Source organism: Mobula hypostoma, chromosome 8, assembly GCF_963921235.1.
Source record: "Mobula hypostoma chromosome 8, sMobHyp1.1, whole genome shotgun sequence".
Taxonomy (NCBI): Eukaryota; Metazoa; Chordata; class Chondrichthyes; order Myliobatiformes; family Myliobatidae; genus Mobula; species Mobula hypostoma.
The window spans coordinates 94,361,304-94,373,541 of record NC_086104.1 but is presented as its reverse complement, the minus strand read 5'-3'; the positions used below and the strand labels follow the sequence as shown (position 1 = coordinate 94,373,541).

Below are 12,238 nucleotides of genomic sequence, written 5' to 3'. Positions count from 1 at the left end.
CCTGAGCTTCCACGTTGTATGATTTAGATAATGGTTCACTTTGTAAATTAATAGTGCTTCTCAAACGTAACACCTTTATCCATTCTCTTCTGATGCTTCCATCAGTGTCACACATTACTTCATTTTCAACCTGCTTTTCTTCTACTATTGAACTTTTATCTTCTCAGATCAGTGCCCACATTCTCTGCAATTGCCTCCGATCTCTTCAACCTTTAACACAGTTGAAGAAACATACAATCATCCTCCACTGTCTGTCCAAATGAAATTCCCGTATCATGGTTCTACATTTTGTCTACGTCTGTGGTGGGAAAGCTGTTGGAAAAGATTCTTAGAGATAGGATCAATGGGCACTTAGAGAATCATGGTCTGATCAGGGACAGTCAGCATGGCTTTGTGAAGGGCAGATCGTGTCTAACAAGCCTGCTAGAGTTCTTTGAGGTGACCAGGCATATAGATGAGGGTAGTGCAGTGGATGTGATCTATATGGATTTTAGTAAGGCATTTGACAAGGTTCCACACGGTAGGCTTATTCAGAAAGTTAGAAGGCATGGGATCCAGGGAAGTTTGGCCAGGTGGATTCAGAATTGGCTTGCCTGCAGAAGGCAGAGGGTGGTGGTGGAGGGAGTACATTCAGATTGGAGGATTGTGACTAGTGGTGTCCCACAAGGATCTGTTCTGGGACCTCTACTTTTCATGATTTTTATTAACGACCTGGATGTGGGGGTAGAAGGGTGGGCTGGCAAGTTTTCAGACGACACAAAGGTTGGTAGTGTTGTAGATAGTGTAGGGGATTCTCAAAGATAGCAGAGAGACATTGATAGGATGCAGAAGTGGGCTGAGAAGTGGCAGATGGAGTTCAACCCAGACAAGTGTGAGGTGGTACACTTTGGAAGGACAAACTCCAAGGCAGAGTACAAAGTAAATGGCAGGATACTTGGTAGTATGGAGGAGCAGAGGGATCTGGGGTACATGTCCACAGATCCCTGAAAGTTGCCTCACAGGTAGATAGAATATTTAAGAAAGCTTATGGAGTGTTAGCTTTCATAAGTCAAGGGATAGAGTTTAAGAGTCGTGGGGTAATGATGCAGCTCTATAAAACTCTAGTTAGGCCGCCTCACTATAGGAAGGATGTGGAAGCATTGGAAAGGGTACAGAGGAGATTTACCAGGATGCTGCCTGGTTTAGAGAGTATGCATTATGATCAGAGATTAAGGGAGCTAGGGCTTTACTCTCCGGAGAGAAGGAGGATGAGGGGAGACATGATAGAGGTATACAAGATATTAAAAGGAATAGATAGAGTGGACAGCCAACGCCTCTTCCCCAGGGCACCACTGCTCATTACAAGACATGGTTTTAAGGTAAGGGGTGGGAAGTTCAAGGGGGATATTAGAGGAAGGTTTTTTACTCAGAGAGTGGTTGGTGCATGGAATGCACTGCCTGAGTCAGTGGTGGAGGCAGATACACTAGTGAAATTTAAGAGACTACTAGACAGGTATATGGAGGAATTTAAGGTAGGGGGATATATGGGAGGCAGGGTTTAAGGGTCAGCACAACATTGTGGGCCGAAGGCCCTGTACTGTGCTGTACTATTCTATGTTCTACAATGAGATAGATAAAGTTCTCCTGCCACTACTTCCATTTCGTCAAAGATCTATTATTGAACTCACCCATTTTAAACCTACAAACCTTTTGGCAGCACTATCAGAAAACAAAACACCAGATTCCTCATGAACACCAATGTCAGTCAGCCCTACCGCCCCGCCATCTCTCTCAGTATTGTTTGCAGCCTGTTTGTTCAATATCCTACTTTGCATAAGCTGTTAGTTTCTGTTTAGTAATCAAGACCAAGACACTGAAACCACACTCCTCTCATCATTTCCATCCACTTGTCTGGCCACTGTCTCATAGTGAAACAACCTTTATGTACCTCAGTTTCTTTGTAATTCCGGCAGAGTCTATGCTTAATTTTAAAAAGCTTGTTGACCATTAAACTACTTGAGAGACAGCCAAGACAGTAACAGTGAACAGGGATTAATAAAATGCAGTGGTTTAAAAAATATATTTACTCAGTGAGCTTCCACGTGTTTATTGAAATAAAACAGAATTCCTGAAATAATGCAATTGTGATATAACATGTTTCACTGTATTGTTGTGTTGAATATACTGTAGATATTAATGTGTTCCTCCCCCACCCCCACTGCCCCCCAGACAGCGTTTCTATTTCTGGGTCACAGAGAGGCTATGAGATTCCCAGCATAATGCAACAGACCTTTGTTAGTCAACATTCCTCTGACAACAGCAGAGCTAACAGAGAAATTTTGGAAAAGGACCGAGTGCTGGAGAACTCTTCTACAAAGCATTGCTCTGGGATTCAGAAAAGGAAATTGAGTGAACAAATTAAGGATGGGCATTGGAGAAGTCTGTTCAAGACTTTGTGTATATACTATGGGGAGTTAAAGTTGTCCACCAACATTAGCATTATTATCAAGTTGTACTGTACAAAGTTTTAAGATTTCCGTGACAATATATGGCTAGCTAAGACATCACTGTTCACAATTTGCTGCTGTTAGAAATAATTAATACAATGATTTAAGTTCATCCAGGTCAAGCTTGGTATATAGTATCACATAACAATCAATTAGATGTTAAATAAAATTCAGTTGCAATTATTGTATTTCATACCATATTTGTATTTAAGTTCTTTCCAAAAATTCAGTAACTAATTTACTCCCATGTCGCAGAAATTTTATTTTTTTAAAATCTCAGGTGAAAATTATTATGTATTAACCTTTTGAAATATCATCTCTATTCATAAAACACAGACCCTCCATGCTCTTATTTCCTAGCATGCTTATACAGTTTATCTTTAAATACAGCAAGATTATTTGCCCAATCATTCTTTGCTGTTATAATTTTTACATTACTGTTTCTTCTTGGTTTAAGAAGTGTCTTCTAAATTCCTCATTGTATTTATCAGTGACAATCAGGAACACCCACTGGTGGAAAGATAGTCTTAAGCCTATCCAGGAGATTATTACATAGCTTTAAATAATTCAGTCGGGTCATTCTGCATCTCTCCCATCTCGACATAAAAAAGTGACACATACAAAATGCTGGAGGAACTCAGCAGGTCAGGCAGTATCTGTGAAGAGTAATAAACAGTCAACATTTCAGGCCGAGACCCTTCATCAGGATTGGAAAGGGGAAGAAGCCAGAATAAGAGGGTGGAGTGAGGGGGAGGAGGACTAGCTAGAAGGAGATAGATAAACCCAGGTGGGTGGGGGAGTGGGTTTGAAGCAAGAAGCTGGGAGGTGATAGATGGAAAAGTTATAGGGCTGAAAAAGAGCCCTAATAATAATGATGATGATTATTATTAGGACATAAAAAGAGTCTGAATACAAGTATAATATTATCCTAGTAAAGCCCTCTTTTTTTCCTTGAAATAATTTATTTAATGCTTCTAGTTTCATTTCCCTTCTTAAGATATACATAATAGAGGGAAAACAATAAAAGTTCACAAAATTTATTCCTGGAGTAGATGATTTATCCTATGAGGGAAGACTAAAGTCGTCAGGAGTTTAGAAGAAACAGAAATGACCTAATCAAAACGTGCACAATTCTGACTGTTTGACAAGTTGGATGCAAGAATGAGGTTTCTCCAGTTGAATTCCATAGAACCAAGTGTAACAATCTCAAAATCAGGGACAGATATAAGCCAAAACAAAATTCTTTCACACAGAGTATGGTGAATCTTTGGAATTCTTTACTCAACAGAGCTACAGTACATGGAGATTCAGTCACTAAGTACATAATAAGGGGATAAAGATCAATGTGAGAAAATAAGAGATAAGAGTAGCCATGATCTTATAAATGGCCTATTCCTCTATTCCTTAAGTTCTATATCACTTTAACAGAATAAAGAACATAGATATGTGCAGCTTTCCAAATACAGCATAACCAGTGACTGATACATTTCAGTTCGATCATCTGAGAAATGAATTTGTTCTTTGTTGTGCTTGAAAAAATACTATAAGAATGTTTGCTGTTACTTTCCTGATTTATGCAACTGTATGTCAACCTCCTTCTACCAGATAATCTAAGCAGTACGTGGCCTCTTCAAACTTCCTATCCTAATGTAACATTGACCGTGGTCTATTTTGAAACTTATTTGATAATAACACTGCTTACTTGTAATCATTTTGCTGCTTATTTCTTTAGCTAGAACTAAGCCACCGATTACACTAAGTACAATTTTAAATTATGCTTCTGATTCCAGAGACAAGTTGTTTTGTAAATTGAAAATGGCCATGTTACAGATACAAGTCCATGCATAAAACCATTTCAACGTTTGCCTGTTTAGGTTGCTACCTTTAGCTCCTATTCTTTCCAACTTGCCTTTCATTCTGCAAGATATAAGAAGTGACTTGACTGAAAGAAAAACACTTCTGGAGGTTTGGCATGAAACGATTCAAGCAACTTAATGGGTATTGTGGACCAACTATTTTGGGCTTTGCCCTGCTAATCAACTATAGCTCAAGTCATTTGATCAACTCTGACTGGAATTGAAAGTTCAAGGACAAAGATTAAATGGCAAACCCTGGGAGTATTGGAAGTGTCATAGCTTGTGAAAGCCACCTATATTCTGAGCAAACTTTGAGGTCCAATATTGAATATTTATAATAGCTTGGCAAGGTGGATATAGAAGAGGAGGAGACAGTCAGAGGCAACCTTATTCCAGAGAATTATGAAGAATCACAAGCAGCAATCCAATACACGAGATTTTAAAACTTATACTCTTGCACATTTTACTTTAATCAAGTCAGTAATATACAGAAGTTACAGAAATGAAAGAAAACTTGGCATACCTCGCAATAAAAATTGATCGCCAGACAATCATTGAACAAAATAAGTTATTAACAATTCATTTATTTACCTTTATGTCTCTGTGCATTTTTCCTTTGCTATGAAGATAATATAAACCCTAACAAAAAAAAGAATATTTACTGAAGAGTGTATCGTTATCATTTTCAGTTAATCAAGCAGATTTCAAGATATACTTGAGTATTGTTTTTGCTGAATGGAAATGCTAACTGGGATATTTGTTCTATTTAACAGATTCAAGAAAGCCCTTAATGATATTTATTTCAATAAAGAATTCACAGGGGCTGGGAACAAATCCTTAGAAATAAACCCAGCAGTTTAGGTGTGATATTAGCCAATATCTTCCCTCAACTAGTTGAAATCTAGAATAGTCACCCATCATTCCCCTTCAAAGAAAGCTATTTCAGCTTGTTCAACTTTTCACAACCAAAACTGGTATATTTTGGTTAAATGAGTGTATTAAGATCACAGATGTGTGAATAAACTAATTGAGTGGCAGAATAGGTCAAAGCGAACAAATAGTCTCTTTGTTTCAAAGTTTCATAGAACAGGACAGAACAGAAACAGGCCCTTCAGCCCATCTAATCCATGACAAACTGCCTAGTCCCATCAACCTGCACCCAGACTAAGCCCTCCAGATTCCCTCCATCCAAGTATCCATCCAAATTTCTCTTAATTGTTGAAATCAAACTGGCATTCACCACTTCTGCTGGCAGCTCATTCCACACTCTCACCAATCTCTGGGTGAAGAAGTTTCCCCTGATGTTCCCCCTTAAATGTTTCACTTTGTTTAAGTCTTGACCCCTAGTTCTAGTTTCACCCAATCCCAGTGGTAAAAGCTTGCATTTATCCCATCTATACCCTTCATAACTCTGTGTACCTCTATCAAATCACCCCTTATTCTCCTCCTCTCTTGGGAATAAAGTTCTAACCTATTCAAACGTTTCCCTATAACTGAGGTCCTCAGGTCCTTGCACTATCTTTTCCTATTACAAATAACCAAGACTTTGTTTAACTTATGGTAATTATCAGTTTAGATACTATGGAAAACTATAGGAACACAGGGAATCAAATATGACCGATTCTTTCTTCAGTGTTGTAAGGCAGGATATTAGATACATAAACCATATCCCCTAGTTAGATGAAGGCAATTATACTAGCAACGATCCTAATCCTAAATGAGATAAACTAGCAGACAATCTTGGAACTTTCCAGGCTGGAATCCACCGTGCCAGACCAAAACTAAACATTTGACCAACATTCCAAGTGAAATTAGGTTACCTACACAACACTCAGGAACTTCAGAAAAAAATTACAGAAAGACTGAAATAAGTTACCTGTAGTGTTTCTCTGCACACGTAAGCTATCTGTAGTTCTGATAAAGGCCCTGTCACTGTTTAAAAGAAACAGCATAATCAATGTATGATACTAGTTTAAGACCATAAAGCATGCTCAATTACATTCAAACATCTCTAAAAATTATAACATGAAAGACAAGGCTCTATATTTAGAGTATTTGCTTCGTTTAAACTCGACCCTTTTCAGAATCTGATATGTCAGCTCATCCATCTTTTTCCACCGTGTTATCCCTCCATTTTAAATGAATTAGAAAGTCTCATCCCTTCCTGAATGCTTGAGTGGTTTAAAGTCAGAATGAAAAAATCTTTTTCAGTGATCACATTTGATGAATCGGCAGATCTGTTACATTCACTTCCGTAACTTTGGCTCCCTTTGTTTACATATGTCATGTGTGACACCAAGCAGAGCTATCGGAGGGATGATGCTAATGAGAGAGATAACGGAAGACAATGGAGAAACATTCAAAATGCTAATAAGAGAGAAGAGAGAGATTAATGAGAAAGAAACACAATTCAGATATTGACAGACCGTTTGCTTTGAACCTGAACTGTTTGAAGTTTGATGGACAGGTGATACGCCAGCAGGGGGATAAAAAGAGCAGGTTTGCTAAGGCACGACATGCCACGAGACTCTAGAAAGAGCAGTGTGCCCCCACAAGTTGGTGGAAGTTTGGAGGACCGGTTCGCGGAAATCGGTCAGAAGCTCACAGTGTGTAAAGGTACGATCAGTGGGAACCTGGGGTGTGTGTCCGCCCTTGCCTGGGTGCCGGGTTCACCACGGAAGAACGATGGTATCCGGAACGGATGGGTCACAGTCGGTGACCACAGCGGGATCAGAAGACATCAAAAGGTCTGCCCGAAACCAACTGCATCTCTCCTCTCTCCAACGGTACAACAACAGCGATTACTTCAAACTGCACTAAACTGAACTGAACTCTGCTTCACTTAAGACTGATCATTTTACCCCTAGACTGCGACAGAGCTTGGTTGATTCCTATTACCCTATTTCTGTGTCTGTGTGTGTATTATCATTGCTAACCTATTACATTTATACCCTTGCGATTAGTGTACTGTATTACTTATTTCTTTAATAAAACTTTATTAGTTCCTAGTAATCACAGACTCCATTTCTGCTGGTTTGGCAATCCAGTTACGGGGTACGTAACACATACAACCTCCAACTCTTACTCAGAAGGTCATGTGTGGCTTTCAAGTCTTCAATATCTCTAAATCACATAGAGCTCACCAAAATAGAATACAGAAAGGCAACCTATTCACTGGAATGTCAATGGCACACTAATTGGCTCCAAGAATGAGCACAAGAACTCAGCATTTCTCCAAATTATGAGATGTTTCTATTGTTCATTTGAATGTTTGTATGTCCAAAAATATACAAATGAGACAAGTCCCACAAGCTGCTTCAATATCTGATGGGAGGAAAAACCAAAGGGTTCATAGAGATTTTTCTTAAAATCACAGCAACTTGTGATCTGGAACATATTGTCTGAACATGTACGGAAACAGAGATTCAAGAGAACTCATCAAATGCATGAGGGGAAAACATTTACAGTACTGTATTATCCTACAAACCTGCAGGAGGAAGAAACCGGAAATCCATGAGCCAATCCTCATCAGGGGATCAGAGGTGGAAAGGGTCAGTAACTTTAAATTCCTCAGCGTTATCACTTAATAGGATCTGCCCTGGGTCAGCATGCAAATGCCAATACAAAGGCAGCATGGCAGCACGTCTACTTTCTTAGAAATTTGCAACGTCATCTAAAACTCTGACAAACTTCTTTCGAAGCAATCAAGAGTACACTTACTAATATGGAAACACCAAAGCCCTTGAACAGAAAAGCCCAAAAAAGGAGTGGATATGTCCCAGTCCAACACAGGTAAAGCCCTCCCCACCACTGTGCACATCTACAAGGAGAGCTCTCGCAGGAAAGCTGCATCCATCAAGGATCCCAACAATGCAGGCCCTGCTCTCTTCTCACTGCTGCCATCAGGAAAGAAGTATAGGACTCTTGGGTCCCACACCAGAGTCAGGAACAGTTATTACCATACAACCAAGTTCCTGAACTGGCATGGATAACTCCACTCACCCCAACACTGAACTGATTCCACAACCTATGGATTTACTTTCAAGGATTCTATAACTTATGTTCTCAATGTTTGTTTGTTTATTTATTTATTATTTTGGGGGTTTTTTGCATTGGTTCAATTTGTTGTCTTTTGCACGCTGGTTGATTGTCCGTCTTTGTTGTGAACAGTCTTTCATTGATTCTATTGTGTTTCTTTGCATTTATTGGGAATACCTACAAGAAACAGAGTCCAGAGGAGGATCACAAGAATGATTCCATGAATGAAAGGATTAACATATGAGAAGCATTTGATGGCTCTGGGCCCATAATCACTGGAGTTTAGAAGAATTGGGGGGGGAGGGGTTTCCTCATTGAAATCTATCAAATATTGAAAGGCCTAGATAGAGTTGATGCAGAGATGATGTTTTCTAAATGGGGGAGTCTAGGACCAGAGGGCGCAGCCTCAGCATAGAGGGACATCCATTTAGAACAGAGATGAGAAGGAAATTCTTTATCCAGAGGGTGGTGAATCTGTGGAAATCATTGCTACTGATGGCTTTGGAGGCCAAATCATTGAATATATTTAAAGCAGAGTTTGACAGGTTCGTATTTAGTCAGGGTATCAGGTTACTGGGAGAAGGTAGGGGAACAGGGTTGTGAGAGCTAATAAATCAGCCATGATGGAATGGAGGAGCAGACTCGATGGGCCGAATAGCCTAATTCTGTTCCTGTCTTATGGTCTTGTAGTCTAAAAATGAATCTCAGTGTAGTATATGGTGGCACATACCTATTTTGATAATATATTTACTTTGTACTTTGAAATCCATACTGCACACTCTCTGTGGTGTCAGAATAGTAGCACCATAGAATTTCAAACAGTTTTCAAGTAATGAGGTTTATAAAGTTGAGAACCAAATTTGTAACAACAGCAATCACTTGTTAATTTACTGAAAATATTATGCAGGATTACAAAACAAATATTTACTAAGGTTAAAAGGGCGGCTCTCAGGCACAAAATGTGATTGTATAAAGGAATATATAAAACATAACATACTGTTACATTTGATGAAAATTATGTTTCATAAAAATTATATTAGAGCTCATTATGAGTGAAGAAATTATGTCTTGGATGTGGAGTTTTCATTTGGGAAAAAATATCTGTAATGTTCACATATTCCTATTTATTGTTCAAGCATCATTTTAAAAATAGATTTGTATACTCACCATGATAAATATCTTGTAATGATCCACCACCACAAAACTCCATACAGATCCATAACTTGTCGCGTCTGAATTAAAGGAAAAAGACAACTCCATTTTTCAATTCCGAATAATCATACACCTCAATACTTTGCACACGGTCATAAAAAGCAGAAGTTTTACTATGGCTTTAGGGAGCACTTCTAGTATTGAGGTCTTAAGATCCAGCATTTCTTTGAAATAATTTCCCAGGGTCTGGGACGACACCTTCAGCTGCAGTAACATTAAAACATGGAACACACAAGTACAGCAGAGTACAGGCCCTTCAGCCTACAATGTTGTGCCGATCCGACCTGTATATACATATTCAACGATCAATCTAACCCTTCATTTCTTTTACATCCATATGTCTAAGAGTCTCTTAAAATATCTCTACTGTATCCACCTCTACCACCACTCCAGTTATGCATTCCAGGAACCTACCACCCTGTAAAAAAAATCTTCCTCTGATATCTCCCCTAGATTTTCTTCCACTCATCTTAAACACATGCCCTCTAGCATCAGCAGGTGCTGCCCTGGGAGAAAGGTACTAGCTGTTCACACTGTCTATGCCTGTCATAATCTAATACATTTCTATCAAGTCACCTCTCCTACTCCTTCACTTGAAAGAGAAAAGCAGTAGCTCCCTGAACTTCTCCTCATAAGACATGCCCTCTAATCCAGACATCACCCTCTCTAAAGCTTTCACATTCGTAACATGCGGTGACAAAAATTTAACACAGTACACCAACAGTGGTCTAACCAGAGTTTTATAGAGCTGCAACATAACCTCACACTCCTGAACTCAACCTTGACTAATGAAGGCCACTACACCATATGCCTTCTTAACCACCCTAGCAACTTGCGCTAGGGTGACCCCAAGATCCCTCTGTTCCTCCACATTGCTAAGAATCCTGCCATTGACTCATACTCCACCATCTAGTTTGGATCCACCATCTAATCACACTTCTCTGGATTGAATTCCATCTGCCACTTCTCCACCCACTCTGCATCCTGTTTATATCCCATTGTAACCTATGACAACCATCTACCACACCTCCAACATTTACTTGTGTCACCAGCAAACTTACTAAACCACCCCTCCACTTCCTCATTCAAGTCATTTATAAAAATCACAAAAAACAGGAGCCAAGAACAAATCCCTGTGGAACACAAAGATGAGAAAATCTGCAGGTGCTGGAAATCCAAGCCACACACACAAAATGCTGGAGGAACTCAGCAGGCCAGGCAGCATCTATGGAAAAGAGTAAACAGTCAACGTTTCGGGCCAAGACCCTTTATCAGGACTGGAAAACAAGATGAGAAGTTAGATCAAGACTGTGGGAGGAGGGGAAGAAGTGGTACAAGGTAGTATGTGATAGCTGAAACCGGGAAAGAGGGAAGGTGAAGTAAAGGGCTGGGAAGCTCATAGGTGAAGGAGATAAAGTGCTGGAGAAGGGGGTATCTGATAGGAGAGGGTAGAAGACCAGAGAAGAAAGGGAAGGGGGAGGAGCAGCACAGGGAGATGATGGGCAGGTAAGGAGATGAGGTGAGAGGGGGAAACTAGAATGGGAATGGTGGAGGGGTTGGGGGAGGCGTGTGGAGAACAATTACCAGGAGTTTGAGAAATTGGTGGGTTATCTTGGCCATGTCAAACATCTTACTAAAATCCATACACACACCACACCCACTGCTTTACTTCCATTTGTTTTGTCACCTCAACAAAACTCAATTTGATTTGTGAGGTACGACGTAGCCTTCACACAAAGCCATACTGACTATCCCTAATAAGACTATGCTTCATCAAATGCTTATAAATCCTATCCCTCCGAACCCTCTCCAAAAGTTAGCCCACCACTGACATACAACTCACTTGTCTATAATTCCCAAGATTATCCCAATTATCTTTCTTGAACAACAGAACAAACTTTACCATCTTCCAATCCTCTGGTACCACTCCTATGGCCAGAGGAAATGTGTGTATCATAAATGCTCCAGCAATCTCCTCCCTCTCCTTGAAGTAACCTGGGAATACCTCACCTGGCCCCCGGTGACTTATATATCAAATATTCTTCAGAAGCTACAACAATGCCTTTTTCTTAACCTCAGCATGTTCCAGTACATTAGCTGTTCTACATCTACTTCAAATTCATCAAGATCCCTCTCACCGGTGAACTCTGAAGTATTGTTAAGGACCTCCCACATCTCCTCTGATTTCAGGTACATTTCTCCCTTTATCCCTGAGAGGTTCTACCCTCACTCTTGTCATCCACCTGTTCTTTACATATATATAGAACAACTTGGGGTTTTCTTTAAACCTACTCGCCAAGGCCTTCCCAAGCCTTCTAGCTCTCCCAAGCCCTTTCTTAAGCTCCTTCCTGGCTTATAATTCTCAAGAGCCCTGCTTGACTTTTGCTTCTTCAACATTAAGCACTCTTCCTTCTTCCTCTTGACTAAATGTTCCATCTCTCTTACCAACCATGGTCCCTTCACCCTATCATCCTTTCTATCTCAATGGGACAAACCTATCCAGAACCCCTTGCAAATACTCCCTAAAAAACCTCCACATTTCTGTTGTGCATTTCTCTGAGTACATGTGCTCAGAATTTACACCTGGAAGTTCCTGCCTAATAGCATCATAATTTCTCCTCTCCACTTAAATACCTTCCCATATCG

The 12,238-nt window shown here is 39.9% G+C and overlaps 1 protein-coding gene across 6 annotated transcripts in view; it reads right to left on the bottom strand.

Moving 5' to 3' along the window:
- Window positions 1–12,238, bottom strand: part of map4k3a (mitogen-activated protein kinase kinase kinase kinase 3a) — a 272,080-nt gene that overhangs the window by 150,621 nt on the left and 109,221 nt on the right. For all 6 annotated transcript variants that reach the window (XM_063056371.1, XM_063056372.1, XM_063056373.1 and 3 more), the window contains exons 4-6: window positions 9,548–9,612; window positions 6,219–6,274; window positions 4,934–4,981 (exon numbers count right to left, since the gene is read on the bottom strand). In XM_063056371.1, the coding sequence (XP_062912441.1) occupies window positions 4,934–4,981; window positions 6,219–6,274; window positions 9,548–9,612 (169 nt within the window). The remainder of the gene's footprint in view (window positions 1–4,933; window positions 4,982–6,218; window positions 6,275–9,547; window positions 9,613–12,238) is intronic.